General features: G+C 40.5%; 1 protein-coding gene across 1 annotated transcript; it reads right to left on the reverse strand.

Moving 5' to 3' along the window:
• Nucleotides 1-859: 859 nt before the first annotated feature.
• top2b (DNA topoisomerase II beta) lies at nucleotides 860-23,887 on the reverse strand (the record flags this gene model as incomplete). The annotated part of the gene is made up of 36 exons (XM_079232068.1): nucleotides 860-1,294; nucleotides 2,651-2,736; nucleotides 2,834-2,998; nucleotides 3,199-3,294; nucleotides 4,086-4,171; nucleotides 4,392-4,611; nucleotides 5,137-5,295; nucleotides 5,758-5,884; nucleotides 5,969-6,163; nucleotides 6,276-6,359; nucleotides 6,764-6,916; nucleotides 7,110-7,201; nucleotides 7,538-7,733; nucleotides 7,904-8,104; nucleotides 8,231-8,365; nucleotides 9,186-9,417; nucleotides 10,266-10,414; nucleotides 11,353-11,474; nucleotides 11,753-11,867; nucleotides 12,157-12,249; nucleotides 12,704-12,813; nucleotides 12,925-13,030; nucleotides 13,192-13,302; nucleotides 13,385-13,510; nucleotides 13,784-13,941; nucleotides 14,176-14,314; nucleotides 14,428-14,565; nucleotides 14,651-14,752; nucleotides 14,863-15,036; nucleotides 15,841-16,053; nucleotides 17,024-17,121; nucleotides 17,235-17,380; nucleotides 19,466-19,529; nucleotides 20,722-20,812; nucleotides 22,128-22,292; nucleotides 23,846-23,887. The coding sequence occupies 36 exons, from the start codon at nucleotides 23,885-23,887 to the stop codon at nucleotides 1,079-1,081; spliced, it is 4,905 nt and encodes a 1,634-aa protein (XP_079088194.1). The 3' UTR covers nucleotides 860-1,078.
• Between the last annotated feature and the right edge of the window lie 40 nt (nucleotides 23,888-23,927).

A 23,927-nucleotide genomic window follows, 5' to 3' on the forward strand; every position in this document is an offset into this window, starting at 1 on the left:
TCACCACCAATCATAATGCAGTGTTGTATATTCGTGTTAATATGAAACATGATAGTCACGTGTTACTGGGCATGAGGGGTGGAAGGGGCGGGGCCTGCTGTGGATGTTTCCTATCAGCCCCCCCGCCGCCGCCCCGCAGGGTGAAGTCGACCTCACGAGCTGCTCTGAGGTTTGAGCTCGAGTCTGTTTCAGCTCTCCATTTTGAATATTGTCTTTGTTTGTACATTAACATATGCTTTTTATGTTCATATACTGTTAAACTTTACCATGAACTGTCCTGGCAAAGTAATAAAATATATTTATTTTAAACACTGGTGTGTGTGTGCATCTATAATATATAACAACCTTATTAGAGACGTGAGTCTTGGGTGTACAGTCAATGTGGAGTATTCATTGCAGCAATTAGTGCTGACTCATTAAATTGAAATCTTCCAAATATTGTCTGCTGTGTACTGAATTGCTTCATTACTAAACAGTGCTAGAAATAGTTAAATAATGATATGATGAATGTAACTTAGTGATGGTTTTTCTTCAAGCCCTACCAGATAAAGTTAGTCCTGGTGGGGCTAGAGGTAATTCCATTAATGTCCAAAGTGAAAAGCATTTCTTTACTCGGGGAGCGTGAATGCTTACAGAGCGTTTTCGTATCTGCTTATTTTTGGTTTTACAGCCTTTACAAAAAGCTTAACATGACCCCCCCCCCCCCCCGCCTGCGACGGCATTCGTTAAAGCGCTTCCATGTGAAATACTGCTGCGGTGGTGAAAGAATCAGGCCGGCGAAACCCACGGATATTTCATTGTTTACTTTTCAACTTCATGTTCAAAAAGTTACATCGTATTTTAACAATTAAAAGTGTGCTAAAGAACAGCGTTCTAAACTTCTAAAAGCCGCTTTGAACAAATACAGAACATTTCAAATGGGCAATAAAAAAAGAAACCTGTATATGTATAATAAAAAGTGTAAAACACCTACACATAAAAAATCATTGAACATCACCATTGACGAAAAGAAAATGAAAGAGGAAATGTACAAAAGTCTGTGGGAACACAGGAGAGGAAACAGAGTGTTGGAGCCGCTTCAGTCGAACATGTCGTCGTCATCGTCATCGATTTCGCCAACGTCCGACTCGGCGAAGTACTTCACCTCCTTCTTGGCCCGGCCCGGCCGGTCGCGGGACGCGCCGCCCGTCGCCCCGGCAACCGTCGCCCCGGCGCCCATCAGGAGAGTCTTAGTGCCCGTCGCACCGCTGCCGTCGTCCTCGTCCTCGTCGTCTGATGGAGGTTTCTGAGGTTTCTGCACGGGCGGACGATGAAAACATTTTGTTATAGTTACCGCAGGGTTCAGACGCATTCTGACTAATGGATTTACACGACCAAACATTTTGTGAAATCTCGGTGTAAACATGAAAATGTGAGGAAATGTAGTATTTAAACTAACAATGATAATTCCAAAGCATACAGTAAACCTTAAATGACACAAATGAATGAGACAATAGTTTGATTAAAAGAATAAACATGTATATAGATGCCTGTATGTACGCCTGCTTATATTTTGAGCGTCTTTCTTTTAAAAGCATATTCATTATTTCAAACTCCGCGTAAATGAACGTCATGAACATGTGAATATATATAATTCCATGACTTTTCCACAACTTTTGGGATTTTTCCAGGCCTGGAAATAACCATTTTAAAATTCCATGACCGTAAGAACCCAGTTACCGTTTAGATTATTACTGCACTAAAATAGCAAAAACATATAAAGATACACGGGCAATACAAAAATACTCTTTTACAAGTTCTGCATTGTACAAGTATTATCAGCAAAGTACACTATATGTAACTTCGGCCTAAGTAAATGTACTCTTAATGCAGCACAGCGGCCCATGTGAGTGTCATCCTATCATATACTATTATTATTGGTTTATTCATATGTAAGCAGCATTTTACTGTAATGTAGTTGGTTTAAGTGACTCTAACTTTAACTACTTTAGAGGAGGGCCGGGAAATACATCTATACAATATCAATATCTGGATATGAGACTAAATGTCGTCCAAGATTTTGTGTACCTGAGGATTTTTATCTGAACTGACCAGACGGTTCTGTTATTTGCCTTTAATCACATTACTGATGATTATTTATAAAGTAATATATGCGTAAATATTTTGTGAAAGTGCCAATAGCCAACCTTCCAATATCGAGAGAGGCATTTGGTCAAAAAATATCCTGTATCATATTTTATTCACTGGTCCTTTTTTTTATGCAAAATCTTAATATGAAGAATAACTAGAAACTAAAGCTGTCAAAATAAATTATTGGTAAAAAAATAAAAGGACTTTTTCCTTCTGAATTGTCGAAGAGTAGAAGTAAAAATAAAACATAAAAATGTATATACTCAAGTAAAAAGTATTTTTTATCTGGTACTGGAAGCAATATGTGTGAAGAGTATCAACAGCTGCTATTGGATATTTAATCAGATCTTTCAGCGATCTTTAGCAAAGTCTGTTTTGTATAAAACAGAAAACATAATATACAAGAAACAGTCAGTCCCTCAGTTAAACCTCGGTCCCATCACTGACGCTCACAGCAGCAGCTTAAAGATTTGTCAAACACATTCATTGCATCCAATAAACAAGTTGCACCGATACTCACTCTGCCGACCGGTTTTACTACTTTTTTCATTGGGAAGAACTCGTCTTCAGAGCCTGAGCCCTTCCTCTTCCTCCCTCTGCCTTTACCTGCAACTTCACAGAAAGAGGCCAAAAGCGTTCACCATCAGCATCGAGACATGTTATTCATTTATGTCTGCAAGGAAGTCCAGGATCGGCGCCGTACCTTTACGAGCGGATGCTGATGCTGCTGCTGCTGCTGGTGCTGGCTTCTTGGAGCCGGTGTCGGAGTCAGAATCCCAGATGGATTTATCTGGTTTCTTCGCCTTTGGTGCTGGTGTTTTTCTAGGTTTGGGAGCTGCATCCGAGGGCTTCTTGGCTGCTACAGGTCCTAAATAAAAGAGTTCAAACTGACATTACACACTGTTTACACGTGGCGAGTTATCAACCACTCTAAATCATGTTTTTCCACTATTATCATGCTTTGGTGAGTTAAACCCACAACGTCCTCTTTTCAGAACCGTTATGATGACGCTCCTTCGCTCAGGCGCTACATCACAGCGCCCTCTGTTGAACGCAGTGAGTCATTACCTTTCTTTGCTGCCGACAGTTTGTCGAATGCAGAGCTGCTGGAGTAAGTGGAGAACACGGGGCCGGCGTCGTCGTCGCTGTCGGACTTGGACGCGTCTACAAGACAAACACAGGCCATCACTCAGCCGCTGCTCTCTGTGCGGATCCCTCCTGCGTGGAGAGATGTCTAACCTCCCTCTCTTCTTGTGTCTTCTGTGAGAGAAACTAATCAGAGGCTGCTACTTTTATGAAAGACGGTGGCTCAGTGGTTAGCGTGTCCGTCTTTCAATCAGAGGATCTGTGGTTCAAGCCCCGGCTCCGCTAGTCGATGCGTTGATTTGTCCCTGAGCAAGACACTTAACTCCTAATTGCTCCCTGTTGCTGTGTCTACAGTGTTTAGAGCGTCAGATAAATGTAATGTAACTGAGCCGAAATGTCTTATTGATTGCAATGGTCAGAACAAAACAAGTCAGAATTACAGCCTTGGGTTTGTCATGTTACAGTTTACATCCATCGTCTGTCTAAAATGTCATCACTTCATTATTTTATCCTGTTAGAATTTTGTGAAATTGTCATAATATACATGTGAATGATTGTGTTATGGTCTAAAAAGCGTGTTTCGTGAAGTCCCCTCAGTTTAACCCGTTTATCCTGGAGTGTGTTTTACGATAAGTTAAGAAGGAAATAGGGCTTTGTCTTAGCTCAGGGGAAAAGAGAAACTTCAAGGTTGAATCTTTTCTGTTAATTAAATACAATATATGTGAGAATATTTCTTTTTTATCTATTAAACAAAAAAAAAAAGCAAACCCTAACTAGTATCAAAAAACAATCACACCACATTGCAAACCATTTTAGAAAAATCATTGCAAATGTGTTTGCCGGCACACGAACACCGAGCTGGTACTCACCGCTGTCATTGCTTTTTTCAGAGAAGGCTGACTTGGACAAGAAGATGCTGGTTGTCTCTTTCTTTTTAGCTGCAGGTGCAGCAGACCTTCAGGGAAGCAGAAACAGTGTACTCAGCATTTTCTCTGATAGATATTGTTGGGCCTTTCCGCCTTTATTAGATAGAATCCAGGAGACAGCTGACGGGACATGAGAGGGAGTGAATGGACGAACATGCAACAAAGGTCTGTTTGAGACATTATGGTGACGTGATAATCGCCTCAGACCCCAAACGGCGGATGAGCTCCTGACTGTGGTTCGAATCTTACGTGTTCTTTTGTTTGGGAAGCGAGTAGGGGTCTTCGTTATCGTCCTCCTCTTCGTCTTCGTTGAGGTCGTCGAAGCGCCCCTTGGTCTCCGAGGAAGGTGTGAACTTGTCTTTGAACGACCTGATTGGAGAAGAAGCCACGTCCTCGCCGCCGCCGTTCTCCTCTTCGTCCGCCTCTTCCTCCTCCTCCGAGAAGTCAAACGTGTACTTGGGCTTGGAAGCTGAAAGACAAGAGCGGAGTCCGTGTCACGGTTCGGATCATTGCGGCTGCGTTGCATCACACCGAGCCCTCGAGACGCTCGAAGCAGACGGACGCTACTCAAACTGAGTTATTTTGGGGTGTAAACCAAACGTTGGCGGTCACTCTGTAAGCAGCTACCCGATGCTGACGGCACTAAATCAAACAATTTCTACATATTTAAAAAGGGAAACAAGTGCTGGAAAATAAAAAAGGAATAAATTAATATTTCTTTCATAAATTAAAATTCTTTGAATAGTGAAAGAGTCACTTCATGATGATTCATTCATTGTTAATTTGGGTATTTATTGACAAAGGGAAGAATATAAAACCTGACTTACCCTTTAAGATGTAGACTTGTATTATTACTTGGGTCTAAAACTGTGTTTTACAGAAGATTCGGCTATTATAAAAAAAATATTACGACTACGAACATCTGCCAGATGGTGGCGCTCATGTGGGCAGTGAGTATTTACACTACATTTAAAGACCATTGGCTCAAACTTACCCGACGCCCTCTGGGACTTGGTCTCTCGGGGGATGATGGGCTGACTGTCCTCCGCGTCGCTGTCTGACTTGGAGTCGTCCTCGGACCAGGGGTTTCTCTTCTTCACCTTCTTAACCGGGGTTCCTTTGGGTGCTGGAGGTTTTCTCACTCTGGGAGCTCCTGCAACACAGTAAACAAGATCACAAGACTGTTTGTTGACAGTCAGTATTCTCACTCACGGCTGAGAAGCTCCTGCTTGTTCAATAATGGATTTGAGTTTTTTCTCACAGCGCTGTGAAGCATCAAAGAGGCCCAGGGGGCGTGGCTACCTTCAAACCTCAACACAGTGAACGAGGAGAAAACCGGCGCATTGTCTCTGGATAGATGGAATTTACTAATATCTGACTGTCTGGGCTGATGAATCATGTATCTACTGATACAGAGAGTCCAGTTCCATCATTTATGACAACCCTCCTCCTCAGGCTGCAAAAACCTCCACCTCAAAAACATTATACCTTTTTAATTCAGTCCTTTTGCATTTGGACAGAAAAAGCTAAATCTAAATAAGTAATACCTCAAATGAGAAAAGAAAAGGAGATGAATTCCACAGGTTTGATGGCACAGTTGAAGTTTAGTACTGACCAGGCTCTTTCTTCTCTTTCTTGACACGTGGAGTTTTTGGTTTGGCTACAGAGTTTTCTCCTGTTGCTCCTTCAATGGCCAAACCCTCCTCATCAAACTCCATTTTCAGTGCAGGATCAATGTCACTCTGAGGGAGAAAAACACAACGTGTAACCATCCTGGATCCCTGGTGTCACTCTTCTATTTTCAGTATTGCAGTGGCAGTTGTTACCTTCTTCTTTCTGGACAGTTTCTTGGCTGCGTCGGCTCTGATCGCCTGAGTCGGAGGCTCCACCCTGCGGCCAAACTGCGAGGGCAAGGTCTCCTCCAGGTTCAACTTCTTGGCTTTCGGTTTGCCAACCTTCCCCTTCACCAGTTTGACGGCCTTTCCTAAACTCTGGTCCTCTCGCTCCTGCTGCTCCACTTTCTGTCAGACGAAAAACAAAGCAATCCTTCAGTTCCATAACTTTCTGGATACAGTTAACTATCAGATTAAAGCCAGTATTCAGCGTAACGTACATATTCACATCAAAACTTACATCCAGTTCCTCAATGAACAAAGCCAAGTCGTCCTTCCACAGATCCTCGGGAAGTTTCTTCTGGAGATCACTCAGCTCTCCTCTCTGCACATCGGCACACATTCACTTTATTATTCAACACTTCAACTGCACGACTTGTCCTGAATAATGTTTCTCCTGGTATTATTATTCTTTCTTCTTTTATTGTTTCTGCATGCTTTGTAAAGCATAAATAATGCATAACTTTGTTATTTTAATCTTATATACAGTTTTTAGGGTGACGTTGTAACATCTGACCAGGGACTACAGATGAAAAATAGCCCCTTGGCTAAACATGTACAGGAATGTTGCATTAATGTGCACTGTCCCCGCCCAATAAACCAATAAAATTAAATGAGCAAAGGCCTTAACACTGTTCAGAGTTGGGGGTCAGTTGACCCCTGATGAATAAACACAATAAATGAATGTATGAATAGTGAAAACATAATGAAATGAATGATTAATGATACCTTGTGGTCCCTCTGTTTGAGCAGGTCATCCACCTTCTCTTTAGACAGGCACCACAGAGGCATGTTGAGGATGTAGTTGAAGTTTGGCCCTGACGAGGAGCCCGAGTCCACCGAGCTGTCGCTCTCGTTTCCGTCGCGGTCTTCTTCCTGCGCCTGTTAGAGAAGAAAAAAAAGATATATGAATATTGTCATGCTTTTCAACCTTCTGCCATGATTAAAAGCTCCCTCTTGGGTTTGTTGACAGATTCGGCATAGATGACATAATACATTATATTACTTCATATTTCCTAATTCATTTCTATTGTTCTTGAGTTTAGCCGTACAGTTAAAGCCACTGTAACAGTACCTTTTCCTGAGACTTGGTCCAGGCTACCACTGGATCCGACTCATAGCCTTTCTGGACGAGCATGCGGATCAGTTCACGTTTGGCTTTGTTCTCTGTGAGGATAAAAAAAATATGGGTTAGAACCAGGTGGCCAATTTGGAAATGCCTTTTGCATTCTCTCAAACGGCCATCAGGGGGCAATTCCTCTGGGTGCAAAAAGCAGTCAGACTGTATGGAAGTTTACTTTTCACTTGATTTATTCCCTCAGTAAACATGGTAAATATGAGTTTATGGTCTCAATCTCTAGTTTCAAGTCTTCTTCAATACAGCATGATGTTCATTTCGTAAATGATGGTCCCATTTAGAGTAAAATGGACCGTAAAACAGGGACAGAACATATTCAACCACTCAGTGGTGCAGCAGAATCTGATTTAAATTGTCATTCTTACCGATTGTAATTTTTCCTTCGATCTTCTCCAGCACAAAGCGAGCCTGGTTGCTCAGTTTGGCGGCTTCGGCTCCCAGGCTGCCCAGTAACCAGTCCTTCCTCAGCTTGTAGTATTGCAGGCGGAGCTCAAAGAACTCCCTGAGGATGTCTTGGACCGAATCATACCTCTTCAGACAGCCCATGTGGTCAAACAGCACCTGAGGATTAAGGGGTTTAAAAATCAGTTCATGACAACTTAAAGAAAATTTAGTAAACACATGATTTTAAAATGGCCAAACCAGGAAGGCCAAGCCATGCACTAATCAAGACAAAAAACACTTTCCACGATTTAAATGACACTTTATGTTGAATTTAAATCACAGTTTACCATCGAGTTGCAGGTAAGGCTGGACTGCAGCTTGAAGACCTTGTGAAGGCCGACTGACTCGGCCTGGGCCAGTTTCTCCTCGGACATGCGAACCACAAACTTGACTGTGGTATCTGTGTGGTATTCCTTATAATCATGGATGAGAGCTGGTGTTTTGTCAGTGCCCTGCAGCATGGGCTCCAGCACAGACTCCTTATACGCCTGCACACAACGGGGAAGATATATATTAATATACCACATTATTGTTATATTATTCCATCTTATTACATTATCAATTATTCCAGTTCGTCATCAAGTGAAAACTTGAGAAAAGAAGCGTAACTGTACCTGTGTCCATGTCCGAACGGGAAGCTCTGTGATCTCGATGGTGTTTCTGTCGATGACCATCACCTCTCCGCTGACCAGGAACTGGTTCTGACCAAGCTCATGGATCACCCCTTTGAAGTTTTTGTACCTGGGAAGCTGTTTGGGGACAGAAATTACATGGGGAAATTAGGTGTAATATTTCATATAAACAATTATTTAGACTCCTGTCTGCATCCACACTACTAGTAACAAGCCATGAGGTTCATGAGAAACCTGGAAAGCAGAGCTGATCTGTGTAGCGCTGCCAATACGTCTCTCAGACAAGACAATGTGGTCCGGGCTGCCAAAGGGTTTCCTTTGTTTTGTTTGTCTCAACAATGTCGTTGAACAGAAGCACATTCAGACTACTTAACTACACACCTACACACTTAAAAACACATAAAAAACACATACTGGCAGCGAATATATTGCATTATAACTATTCAAACTGCCGGCGATGCGAATGTGCAACAGTAGAAACAATTTTCCAATAAAAAGTTTGATTAAATTCACGATCATTACAGTTTATGCAATAATATAACTGTAACATCCCATAGCTGACAAATAAAGGTATGCCATTACGTTGAGATAAAACAGTTCTGTTCATAGGTTTACAACCGTAAGCACGTGTGACACCACTAGAAGTCGTTTACCGCGTTTATTTTATTGCAAATGAAGAAGATTGGTGGAAGGTTGGTAGGGTTAAAGATTTCAATTGAGTCCGGATGCTTTCATACGAATGGCAGCCTTCTTGTATGTCATTACAATATAATACATTTTCTTCTATGCACGTTGCCTATATGGATGGAATACAATTACAGATCTGTTGGAGATTAATTTCTGGTGTGGTATCATTATTAAACTTAATGTTTAATAACAATGACACTGAAGAGCAGAAGTCAAATCGGCATAGCTTGACGTTTCTCAGACTGTTTACCATCGGCAGGGGCTCCTGGTGTTTGAGCATGCGGTTGATGTTGTTGACAATCTCTCGGGTGTCGTAGTTGGGGATCTTACACGCCCAGCCGGTTCCGATGCCCTCGGCGCCGTTGACGAGCACCAATGGAATGATGGGAATGTACCACTCGGGCTCCACCTTCTGGTTGTCATCGAACAGGAACTTGAGCAGGTTGGAATCCCCGGCTGGGAACAACAGCCTGGCAAGTGGACTGTGGGAAAAGAGACCACCAGTATGAGACTTTACAGTTTGTATAAAGATTTCAGATAAGAACGAAATTCTGTGAAAATACTACAATTTGTCTTAAATCACTGTACACGTTTACGTTTATCTACACTTCACACACTTCATATACACATACATACTTTGCATTTTTGCATTCCCCTATTGTTTAAGTTGAATTTAATTCCTAAATTAATACTCTTTTTTTGCTGTACAAATCTCTCATCCCAGCTATTTGTATTATTATTATTGTATATATATCTTTCATCCCTGTTGTTTTTATACTTCATTTTTTTTCTCTGTAAATTGCTGCTAATCCGACACCAAATTTCCCCTTGGGGATTAATAAAGTATATATAAATTTTACACTATCTATTGTTTACATTTAATTTGATTAATTAATGAATACACTCTGCGGCTGTAAATATATTTCATTCCAGTTATTTGTATTCTATTCTTTTATGTATATTTATATATATATATATATATACACGTTTATATTTCACTTTATTTTTATTTTTATTTTATTTGTATATATCTTTCATCCCTGTTGCTTCTTTATATATTTGATCTTTTATCTTGTGTGTTTATTGTATTTGTATCTTCAAGTTGTACGGCGCTACTATGATGACAATAAATTTCCCCTTGGAGATTAATAAAGTATATATATATATATATATATATATATATATATATATATATATATATATATATATATATATATATATATATTCATTCATTCCAGAAGATAATGTCCAATTGAAAGAACATAAATATGACGGTAACCTCAACTGACACAAACAAATAATCCAACATTTATGTGCATTGCTGATTTACCTGAGCATGGTGAAGATGTAACGAGGGCTGGCAGCGTCTTTGCCTCCATTGATGCGAGTACCGAACTGACCCAGCGGCTGCAGGATGTTCACGTTGTTACTGCCCACAAAGTTCTGGGCCAAGTTCACGATGGTCATCATGAGAGCTTGCTACAGGGACGAACGGGGAATGGGTGGTCAGTGATAAGTAATAGAATAGAGAATCTCTGAAATACATGTACACACTCAGTTACTCACGCTCACAGAAGTAGGTGAGAAAAAAACCTTAAGATCCAGTCATTTGTTCTGATTGGCTGATTCAAGTGTGAAGATATAAAATGGCAAATAAACATGAAATCCTATTTTAATATTAACACGCCGACCTTAAACTATTACATAAACCCTATTCACTCAGGACTAGTATTACCTGGTGAACTTGACTCATTTGTATTTGTGGAGGTCGTCTGTGCTCTTAATCTATAATGGCTATATTGTCCAAAATGTCAAGTAAAAATTTACATTTTGCAAAACACAGACTCTTGGTGTTGTTGATTTTTTTTGCAAGGGTTTTGGGTTTTTTTCTGACTTTTTCATGGTTGAGAATTATGAAGTCATACGATCATCAATACTTTGTGAAAGTAATGTTCAGTCTGCGATGGCAATTATAAATAAATTATAAATCAAAAATGTTGACAGCATTTATGAGGCAAATTCAGGAAGCTCATCTTGCTACACAGCATGGAGACCACCTGAATACATCCTGTTTTTGTGTGTATAATGAATATAAATATTATATAGCATAGTCTTTTTTACATAAGCGGATATTACGCAGAGCTTTGACATTATACCCAGAGGATAACATCAATACATTTTAATAAAATACAGACTTCCACTATCCCCAGAGAATGCGCCGCACGAAACACAGATGAGGATCATTTCTAAATAACACAAGGTCCTCTGCGAATATGGATTTTTAAAGCTAAAATGTTGGTCAGTTTGAATGTCTGCAAACATAACAGAGAGAAAAACTAATTATTATACACTGGTTGGTACATCGGATAGAAACACCGCTAACGCCACGCGTCTGGAAGACATTGAGTTGACCGTACCTCTCCATGATGGTAGGCAGACATCTCTGCAACTGAACCGGCCAGCTGTGCTACCTTCACTTCCCTCTTGTCGTTCCTCTTCAAGCAGGTGAACAGCACCTTCCTCTGGCCTGGCTTAAAACCTGGAAACGACACACACACAGCATCAATACACAGTTAATACATCACCATTGTTACGAAGACAGAACAGGAAGTGATGGTTTCAACCATAATAACCACCGTTATCAAGGAAGCGGTAAACACTGATATTTCTGTCAGCACTGTTAGCACGTTTAGCTACGAGCCGCCCGCTAAGCTGCCGCCATGCTGAGAGCCGTATGGAGGCAGAAGATAGGCTCTGAATTTTCTAATTTAACACCCTCAAGGAAACAGCTCACAGAGATGGAGTGAATATACGAACCGTCAACCAAGGATGGGATGGATCTCTCATTGTCGGAGTTGGAGAACAGAATCAGCTCTTTGTTGATGAAGTCGTTGTAGGAGAGCTGCTTTTCCTGATTGCCATACAGGTATTGCTGAGGGGAAAAAACAATTGAAATACAATTCAATACACACTTTAACATCAGTGGTAAACTGTAACATTGGAGTGGACTAATTGGAGCATAGAAATTAGCTTTCTTAAAGCATTTTCATCTATTGTTTCATTTCCAATTGAAACCGATCAGATTCATTATCCAATACCAAGTTTGGTCCCAAGCAGCACACACAAACAAAACATTATCATCACACACAGACACACACGCACGCACACACACACACCTTTCTCTCATTGCTGCCTACACAATCTTGAGCAAAGCCACAAACCTCCGGCAGGCCGTGCATCCTCCTCTGGCGTCTGTCTTCCATGAAGTTAGTCAGCCACTCCTTCCTGTCGTCCGTCTTCTTCTTACTGAAAGCCTGGATCGAAACGCAGCAGGTCAGCCTTCGTGTAATACAGACTTGCAGGTATTCTTTAATGGTATGGATTATCAAAAATCCAAACATTCGCTAATATTTGCACACTATTACTAGGATTTCATTTGATCGCTTCTGGCATAGATTATAAATTTAACATTTGAGAACCTTTTTTGTTAAATAAAAAGCCTTTTTTTTTTAGGTTTAGGTACACTAAGTTTTAGGTACACTATTGGCCCAGGCCGAGGAGGGGGATTTATCCCATAATATTTGGACAAATATTGCTAATATTGAGCATCCTTGAGGAAGCCATATAGACCAGGGTAATGCCAGGTGAATACAACCACATGAGAGGATTCAGTTCCACTAAATAGACGCTGGACTCAATGGTAGTGTTTGACTGCTGCACCTTGGACGGTATTTAGAGATCCGTATGTAACTGCAGCTTTAAACTGACCAGAGTGATGGCAGCGTCGTCCTCGGCACCGCTGTATCTGAACGTAATGCGATGCTTCTCCATGTCGGCGAAGTACTCCTTTGCCTCTTTGCTTGTACTTGTACCCAAACCTGGAACACACGTGTCACATTTTTAATTCAAACAACAGAAGGATCTTTAGTTTTTATACAAATGTCATATGCAAAGTTCATATTGATATATTTAATACTTGAGTATCAAACCTTTGTAGTACTTTGTATGCCAGGTTTTAAAGTTCTCTGTGCTTTTCTTCCACTCGTCAAACTCTGGAATGCTGTAGAAGGAAAACTCCTGCTTGCTCTTGGTGACCTGCAGACAACACATTAAGCAATGGGGTCCAGCTTTACCGTCGGTTTGTGTTGAGTGTTATTATAATAATAATAATAATCTGTGTTGTAATTTCCAGCAGTTTAGTGCTGCTTGTTATTAGGTGTATGGAGAAGGTACTGAACAGTGTGTGTGTCTCTTACTTTGACAATGGGTGTGATAAACTCCTCCAGGAATGTGTGTTTCAGTAGAGACGGCCAGTTGTGGTGGAAGAAGTTGATGAGCAGGCCTTTGATATGGGAGCCATCTTGATCCTGGGACAAGAAGAGAAATGTTAGAACTACTGGTTCAGCGGCTGTTCGTAATATTAATACTACTGGTCGTGAGCCAGTTCACCTGATCCGTCATGATCATGATCCTGCCGTAGCGCAGGCTCTTCAGGGACTCTGGGTCTTCGTAGCTTTTCTTGTACTGGAGTCCAACGATTTTGATGATATTATTAATCTCAGCATTCTCCATGATCTGTTGAAAGAATGCTAATGTGAGAGCAAATATTTGACACCACTTGTTTGCCCACAAATAAATGATGATGAAAAGACACTGGGTGGTATCAAACAGTATATTGACAACAAATAGATAAGGATTAGGTGCCTTCAGAACACCTTCAGCCATCCTCAAATACTTTCTATTTACAGGACGGCACTATTTGGGAGCTAGCTCTGTGATCGATTTGTGTGCAGGAGGCTGAGCAACATTCAACCCTACCAACACATATCCAATTATCCAGCATCATACCTGCTTGTGCGTCGCCTCTCGCACATTAAGGATCTTTCCTCTCAGGGGGAACACTCCGTAGCGATCACGCCCGATGACTCCAAGTCCGGAGACGGCCAGAGACTTGGCTGAGTCTCCCTCAGTGAGGATGAGTGTGCATTCGCCGGAGTGTTTGCCACCTGTGACATGGATGTGGAAACAGTTAAGAATCTACTTACTGTGCATCACTTGATGTATATTTCCTGGCTCCTGACGCCTTGTAATGCCGTTAGAGAAACACTTCCTAACTAATAGCGTGCTCTGTTAACCCTTCTCTCTACTGCACACTTTTAAGAGGCAACAACCACAGCGCTGCAGTCAGTGGTGGACGTTCAAGGAGACCAATCAATAAATAAATCACACTGTTAACACACCGGCATCATTGGCGTCGTCCAGCTTGGGGATGCCTTTGATCTTGCTGTACTTCACAGATGAGCACTTCTTATTGAGCTGAGTCTGGGCTTTGAACTTCACCCAGTTGAGTATACTCTCAACGATCCCGCAGTTGGTTGCCTGTGGAAGACAAAGACACAAAAACGCTTTCATGACAATCGGCAACTTGTTTAACTTGAGCAACCAAAAGTGAGGAGCGTGAGAAGGTGGCAGCCAATGAGAAGGGTCCTTACAGCTCTGACGAACTTGTCCGACAGAAGGCACTTTGACCCGAAGCTCTTGGTCTGGAGTGTCATGTTCTCCTTGGTCTGGGAGTCAAAGGTGGGGTTCTCGATCAGTGCGTTCACAAACACCCAGATGTGGTTCTTCACCTGAAGCACAAAGGAGAGGCGGGTCTATCAGTTTTCAACACAGTCGCCTTGAGTTAGGAATGTAGGAAATCTCTCATTAGCCTACCTGGAAGGGTTTGACTGTCACTCCAGCCTTGTTCTTCTTTTTCACCACTTCAATAAGTTTGGACACTATCTGGTCCACCACATAGTCTACGTGTCTGCCACCCTGAAACACACACACACACACACACACACAGCCTCTGTGTTAGAAACCCATTTCTGCTCTTTGCCTCCACGTTTGCTTCTGCCAGTCTCTCACTGAGGGCATTCAGACACCTTGGTGGTGGCGATGCTGTTGACGAAGCCAATCTGTTGGAATCCCTTCTCGCTCAGGGTGAGGCAAACCTCCCAGCGGTCATTCACAGTCTCGTTCACCACCTTCAGAGCGACGCCCGTCTCGTCCAGTTTGTCCTTCACGTACAGATCCACATAGCTGCGGAACCCGGTAATCTTTAGTGATAGAAAAGACAAGGACAAGTTAGCTTCAAAAGGTAATATTTACTAGTGTAACACCATTTTTTATATTTCAAAAAAATTGAAAATATCTATTAGGCCTGTTATAATCATGGACCATAGCAGTAGAAATGTTGTTAGAAATTTCTAAAGGCAATAGTCATGAATAAATAATAATAACAATGACTGAAATCATATCAATTATCATTCCAGCAATGTCTGCTCATGTCTGATCTGATGCTGGTTTACTCCCTCAGGTCAGCTGATGAATACATCTTTATTATTAATAATTATATTAGATGGACAGACTGAACCACTGATGAAAGACTAAAACAAAAAGTCTCAAGGGTTGTTATTGTTCATCATTCATGAAAACGGATATACATACACAAATATGCAGACCTCTGAATTTTCCATCACAGTTTAGCTTGAAGGATGATCCATTAAAAGTAAATGTTATTATGTGTTATGCATATTTAAAACGGATATTCAGTAGCCTGTATGATTTTAAACTTTATATGTATTTATGCAGTGAGTTGTATTTGTATTAACAGTAATTTAATTTAGGCCTGTGAAGCTGAACGTCATGACTATTATAACTTTATGTTTTAACTATCATCAGGAGAAGTAAATTACAGACAACTGTAATGACATTTAAAGCATTCAAATGTCACGCCTGTCACAGCTGGAACTAACTGTGTCAAAATCCTACACAAGTTGACCCCTAAACACAAACTTTAAAAGCTCCTTCAGTGCAACAAAGCAAATAAAAATAATCCATAATGAGATGAAGAGACTTACAGGTAATTTTTTCCCATTCAGCGTGACTTTAACTCCCTTGCAGGAACCGGCTACATCATATGCTCTGCGGGTAATGAGTGCTACGATATCCTTGTCCAGTTTCTCCATCTGGAACTTGGACAGGTCTGGCTGGAACGTCACGCAGGTGAAGTCCTCCCCGTCAAAGAACTTGATCTTGGGCTCAGAAGTCTTGTTCATGTTGTTCTGCCACGTCTGAGGACGATAACAAAAACATTGTAACACAAAAAGCACACACCAGGCTTTGCTATATCCACTTCTATGTTATCCTATGATCCTCTTGAACCCAGACCACCTTTACTATATCAAGTGCAGTTTTTCTCCCAAACAACCGTGATATCAAACACCTGGTGACTTACAAATGTACCAATACAAACCTCAAGGGTGCCACCACAAAAAGTGATAATATACACACCCTTACCTTAGATATGACCACATGTCAAACCCCTATAAAACAGCAATTACTTAATTCAAAGATCACAAAGCAATGGTGAAGATTTTACCTTAAAATCTGCTACAAATCAAAGTAAATAAATCATTACTGTCTGCAAACATACACTGGGGTGACCACAATTAAAGTTGTAGTCGATAGATTTGAGTCAATATTCTGGTTTTTGACGAACGAACTTCAACGGCATTGCGAGACATATAATATACACAAATCGGGATAAAATAAGTAGCCTACATCAGCAGCCTGTGACGACGTGATGTGATGAGCCTGCTGAGTCAAACGCAACACGTCGTGGTACAAGTCAGTGTACAGGTCTGGCTGAATATCAAAAAACAGGTTTGAATTTCTTTACAGGCCAAACTCTAGAAGCTTCTAAAGCTTGTAAAGAAAACGGTGTGCTCCTGACAGGATATCGGCTGCATTTACTGCATGTACATTTGTAATTGCAGACACAAAGCATACGTTTTCAGAAGAAATGAGACGATGAAAATGCGAGAGAAAAATTACATTGATTCCAGCCGACTTTCTTCTTCAGTATAGTGAAACAGAAAATATGTAATCAAAGAAAAAAGCATCCTTTGTGACGAGCAATAGGAACTGTAGGTAATCTCAAGTTAAAACCATGACCACGCACAGTTGACCCGGGTATAATGTGTTTGGTGGTTTTACTGTATGAACCTATCAAAGCATATTTAACAGAAGAGACCTCCTCACCTGTTTGAAACTGTGTCTGTATTCCTTGCAGGCGGTTTCTACTGTGAACTTGGTACTGAAGATGTTGCAGAGTTTAGCACCGTACCCGTTCCTTCCACCTGCGGACAAACCAACAGTTAGCGTTGTAGACAGCAGTTAGCGATATTCACCTTTCCTGAACCGACTTAATGTATAATCACGGATAAAAGACGTGAAGCTGTCTTCCTCTCACCCGTGACCTTTTTCTCATCATCGTCATAGTTGCTGGAGGTGAGCAGGTGGCCGAAAATGAGAGCCGGGACGTACATCTTCTCGTCCTTGTGCTCCACCACCGGTATCCCTTTACCGTTGTTCCAGATAGAAATGGTGTTGGACTCGCTGGTGAAGGCAAAAGAAAAAGGATGTAGCAGGATGAGTCGCAGAGACATGAACAGAACCTGGACACAGACAATCTGAAACCTCAATCTTTCTGGGGGATTCTGAAACATGATGTCAAATATCCGTTCGGATTCTTATTGTTGTTTACTTATTCTTTGGTTAATGAAAATGATGGGATTTTAGACTAAAATATTGAGGCTAAATTCTGGGAAGGCTTCTTTGTTTTAAGAAGTAAATAGAAAAAGGGTTCTATAAAGCACATTTTCTATTTCCTCAATTGTGTTATCAGAACAGAAGAGTTTCTGTATATTTTCAGGTATTTCATTGGCTCACGTACAAAGAGAACTAGGGATTAAGTTTGACCCAGTATTTGCATTTAAACCGCTATTAATTATTTCCGGTTACAGTCGACAGCATTCATTGAAGCAGCGGTTATTTGCTTTTGTTCCCTGAGAAAAAGCAAGAAATGTTGTCTGACCTGAAAGAAAAAAGCCTGTAGAAAATATGTGATGTTGTTCTCTACCAAGGCCATGAAAGTTTTAAATGTTCAAATGTGATTTATTTAGTTTAAACTTTTCATTATAGTTAGTTCGTTTTCAGAAACACACTCTGAAAGAAAGAATATTGCATTTAGCTAATTTGGGTGCATTTGTTTTATTTCAGCTAAGATTGAGCTTCTTTACTGTGTCTTGCTCTCATTTCTTGTGGCGCCAGTTCTCCTCTGCTCTTCTCTGTGTGCTTCACACACACCGTCTGTATGCACGTGTGTGTGTTTGTGACAATGTTTTTCACAGCTTATCTTCGTTTTAACTTCAGTTGAGGATAATAACCCTGACTTGTGCTACATTCCATTAAAGTACAGGGTGACATCCATACTATTTCTACTGTCACGCTAGTTACATCCTCCCCGTTATAGGGGTTCAGAGGATATACATTTCAAAAGGCGAATATAAAATCTTTACTACCAATCAATAACATTCCTATTCAATCTCTCTACTGAATCTGCTGAAGCTGAAACATGTGTAAGACTGATCTCTGAATGCATTTGATATCATGTATCATATATCATGGGAGGATGGAAGTCTGTTCAATGTCTGCTGGTGAAAAATGCACACTTAAGGTCACGTCAATGACACAGGAGCCATTTGGCAGCCAGTATCCACGTTAAAGTGAGAGTTAGTATGTAACCAGGGTTCTAGGGAATTCTGGATGGCCGACAGATGTTTTATCTCTGCATTAATGCGGCTGAAGCGTGCGTCTGGTTTAGACGGCAGGACCCATAGGGAGAGGAGCAATGAGCTGCCAGTGGTGAATGCCAATGGTCATGAGGTCGCAGTGGGGTGCGGTTCTGTGTCTGTGTGGGAATGCTTTTTGAATAATATTTGAAAAGAGGGTTGCATTAAAAGCAAAAATAATCCATCTCCCCCCTGATAGGATGTGATGGGGTTATGTTTGTGGTGACTCAAAAATATGACACCAGTGCTTAATAATAAGCTCACCCACAAACCGGCATAGGAAGCGTTGGCGAGGAGCTTTAACATCTCCATAAAACCACATTAGCCGCAGAGACCTGAGTGCGGCAGGGCTAATGGTATCATTTATACAGCGGGGGACATTAGGGAGCGCAGCAGCTCGGCTGAAGGACGCGCTGCTGTTTAAGCAGTCAGATGTTGATGCAGTCAGCGGGCTGAAGGTGAACCGAATATAAAACAAAGACCTCGGTGCATTTCAGCACAGGCTCATTATACTGTAGTTTCGCCAGGATCCATGTCTCAAACCTCATTCATCTAATGCATGTTTTCACCACCAAGCCCTGGATGCATCCAGAGTATAAAGACAACAACAGGGACAGACTTATCGCCATCGCAGCTTACCGGAGAAGAGAATGTTTATTCCAAAAGGAAATCAGTTTTCAGGATGTAATGAGCTCATGATATTCATGAGTACATTCACATGAAATTGTATAGAAAAGCTGTTCGAGGCACAAAAATGTACTTTTCTCGTCCAATGTCGAAGCGATTTAAGTGTACACGGTTTACTTTGTACTCTTTTTTTGTTAATTGTATTTTGAAACCTTGTACTCACGGATCAACGGTGATCTTTATTCCACTCATGTTCTTGTCTCTTTGTTTGTTGTCTGCTGCGTTGACTGTCAAGGGAAAAATTAAATAACAATAAATAACACACAAAAAAACAGTATACACAGGCATATTCAACATGATGCTTTCAGACAAACAAGTTAATTTCTGCAACTAATTATTATGTTCATCATCAGTTAATCTGTCTTATTAAATACCAAAAAGTTTTCATCAGAATTTCACAGATCATAAGGTGACTCATCTTCAAATGTCTTGTTTCATATGACCAACAGTCCAAAATCCAGACATACAATTTAAAAAATCTGAACAACATAGAAACGGCTTTTCTCATTTGAGATGCTGGAACCAGAGAATGTTTTATTAACTGATAAAAAAACAATCAACATGTTAATCAATAATAAAGCTAAACTCATCAGCTGCAGCTCTAGTGGGCTAAATGAATGCTTGTCTTTTCCAAACATCTTCTGGTTATACATATATTATATATATAAAAATCAATAATTATATATATAAATGGATCACAGAAGGTAGAGTTCAACTTGTATTTTTACTGAGAGCTATTCTGCTTTAAATATCTGCTACCGTCTCGTGCCCCTTTGTGTATTTTACCCAGGACACCGCGGTAATATCCAGAAACAGAAACTGTCATTAGTCAAACACTTTCATGAACACACAGGCCAGGAGGGCAGAGTGTGCAGAAATGGAAGCAATCATCAACGACACTGAGCACAATGTTGAGCATCATTTATAAACTGATTACACCCGTGCACTTTACTATGCGAGGCATCGAGCGAGGCATTACTCCCACATTGTACCGAGTCATTAAAACTTTGAACAGATAAATGGCTTTATCAACCTCTATTTAGCTGAGGCGCGCTGACTGAGCACGCTTGCGCTTTACCAGGTGAAATGAAGAAGACTGCAGCTTTGACCGTGAGCTGCCACAAACACTGAAATTATTTCTCAGTCAACTTTTCATTTCTCACAAATGTCCCCTCCACGCCGCGAACAGGGCACACAAAGACACGCTCACAGAGGGAAACTAATCTCCACAGACAGGCCTAGATCAATGCTGCGGCGCTGTGCAGTGAGATAGGAGACTGTGAATCAGTGGATGACGCTGATATTCTTATAGCGATAATAAGCCTTCAACATCCCAGCTGTAGAGGGAATCAATCTCTGTGTTAACTGTGCAGATAAGAGCGCTGAAAGAAGATGAATTAACAGTGTGTATTCACTCACCAAGAATTTCATCAAAGATTTTGTACAGTCCAGGAACGTAGGTGATTTCCCTCTGGTTCATTCCTATTTCTTCATCAAAAACCCACATTTGCTAGAAAAAATAGATACAAATACTTTTAAGTTCAGGATGGGCAACTTGTTGGTAGCAGTGATCATAACAAGTGAGAGTGTGCAAATGAGCAGAAAGGTTAACGTAGTCAAGTGTAAAATTAAACTAATTAAAAGTATAATTTAATCATCATCAGACCAAAATCTGTGTTTTTTTTTTACTGAGATCTCTGTAATCTCACGATTTGTTACATACAAAATCATGTAGATGTCAGTTGTTTTTTTTGCGTGTCATGTCACATGACAGATAGCGGTTAATCACAAAGATGATGATCAAACAAAATGTGTTTCTTTCACCTGTTGTGATTTGCAAGATGAACAAAATGCTTGAAAAGTTGTTACAGCCGTTCAGAGGAGGAAAAATAAAGATCTTTGGTTTATTACTGCAGCAAATCCTCAAAACAGAATACTCAGCTGAACTTCAAGATATCTAGTTATGCTGGGAAGCCTCAAACAGACTGTATGCAACATAACTCAATCAGTTCAAAACTGATTTATGTATCTTTTATTTGTGCAAAAAAAGAAAACAGCAGAACATGCCAGCTTTTCCCTTCTGCTACCACTCAGCTCTATGATAAAGTTAACTATTATAAGCCACAGTGCATTAAACCTGTGTTGATTCACGACTAAAACTGTGTGTGTGTGCACGCAAAGATAGAAATGTACACATTCTTTTCGGCAGATTTATGAAGATGCACGTACGCCTGATTTTGTTCTATAAATCTCAATCATTGCGGAACTGAAATAAATCCATCACTCGTGATTTAATTTGCTTTATTATTTTTTGTGCCTTTCATTTTACAGCTGACTGAAATTCATCACTCATAATGTAAAATAGAGTTTTATTTATATATCTTTTGGGCCTTTGGTTTTACGGCTGAATGAAATTCATCGCTCATTTAACATCTATTTCATTTTTTTATAAACAGGATATGTATTTTCTAAACATTTCATGCAGAAGCGTTAAATTGGGAATTTTGATGCCTTCAGATTACTTTAGCATCTGTCTGTTTTCCATAACACTGTGTACGTGTAAACAGGAATCTTCCAAAGGCGTTGGGAATAGCTGAAGCGTCCAGCTGACAGTTTTGATCACAAGTGTGTTGTGCAGAAAATGTTATTAATAAGTAATGCAGTCCTCTGGAGCAAAATTACCAGTGCAACTTTGACAGAGAAATCCTTCTTCTAACAAAAGGCCAACATGTCAAACTAGCAGGATTTATGAATTACAGTTTACGTCTGAAAGGGGCTTATGTGTCTATCCTTTGGGTCAACAAGGCCGTTTGCTCCGGACTCACCTGAGTGATTGGCTCCACGGAGCCGATGTACGTGTCTGGACGGAGAAGAATGTGCTCCAGTTGGGTCTTCTTCTGGTAAACTCGCTCCACAGACAGCTTGGAGCCCGCCTTGTCTTTCTTGGCACCTTCCATCCTGCCAGCATCACCTCGACCATTCGCTGCCTCCTGTTTCGCAGATTTGTTTTTGTTATTACACACATAATAATGTAAGAAGTCTCTGGACTCTGCTGTGCTGCTGAAAGCAGATTACCAGTGCTCACCATCATAGAGCAGCAGAAGCCTTGTGATTTTAGTGAAACATACTTAACAGAAGCTGTTTACTGACAGTTATAGTTAAGACAACGGCTCCTGTTGTGTTTATACTGAAGTGAGCTTTAAGTCTTCTATCTCTATTACAAACAAGAGAGATATTTGGACAAATTAAATGTCCCGTTCCAAATGTGAGTGAGCATGTGAGCTTTTGAATAATCAGTAGTAATGGGTATAACACACACACACACACACACACACACACACACACACACACACACACACACACACACACACACACACACACACACATACAAAGGTTTTCAGTTTATCTGGCTGATTTTACTAATTGATTGACATCGTCCTGTTAGCTTTGTGAAACCTTTTAGGCCGAGAAAAACTGCACCTCTCATTCTTATTGGTAGATGAAGATTTGTGACCTAATATATCAACTTTGATTTGACATAAATCAGGTGCATGTTCATACAAGTGTTGTAAAGGAAACTATGCTGTGATAATACTAACAAAAACCTTGTTCCTCACTGGTTAACACTGGCAACTTCCCGATGTATCCATAAAATACTTCTTCCATTCATTGTACTTATACTGTAATAAACAGTGATGGAAAGTAACTAGGTCAATTTACTCAAGTACTGTACTTAGTACAATCTTTGAGGTTTTCCATTTGATGCTACTTTATACTATAACTCAACTACAGTTCAGTGGTACATATTGTACTTTACTGTAACAGATTCAGATTATTAATACAAAATACAACTAAACAAATATACAGGCTCTATTATTATAGGTTAGGATACCAAACAGTGTGACATTAAAGTGATGTACATTCATCACCAATTATAATTCAGTGATATAATATATTGGATTCAGAAATGGGCCACTCGGCACAATGAATACTTGTACTTTGGGTACTTTAATGATACCTTGATGCTCGTACTTTTGTATCACTTGGAGTATTTTTGCATTAAGTACTGCTACTTTGACTTAAATAACATAAATAAGTTGTTACAGTGTACATCATGAAAGTGGTATATTAAAGACATGTTTTATTGTGTATTGAACATTTACTTACGGATGAACAAGTCTACTTTCATGGTAGTGTTTTTTTAAAGTTTAATTGTAGTTATTTTGAGGACACCAGCTTTGGACTCTTTGGTTCATTGTAGGACAAGATGTTACCGCTGCGTCTTCCGCTCAATATCTGTATAAATAACGTCTCCAGTCCTCCATCGCTGCCTCTGAAACCAGAGACAACAGCTGGCTGGGCTTTAACACGCGTATTCTGGAAAGCAGACTACGTCAACGTTAGACTCTATTAGGTTACCTGTCGGGAGATCTACGCCTTTAACGACCCGCTGAGCTAAAAAGGTGAACGCGGCAGTTTTGTGTGGCATATAAGCAACAATTCAGGTTATAAATAACTAAAGTTATTCAACGTTTCAGCTTACCATCCACGCCAAACCCCCGCTTCCTGCTGCGCCGTTGGACATCTTCCTTTGTGATCCTAATGTTTAATGATGCGCCTCGTAA

This window comes from Taurulus bubalis (assembly GCF_910589615.1).
Source record: "Taurulus bubalis genome assembly, chromosome: 16".
Classification (NCBI taxonomy): Eukaryota; Metazoa; Chordata; class Actinopteri; order Perciformes; family Cottidae; genus Taurulus; species Taurulus bubalis.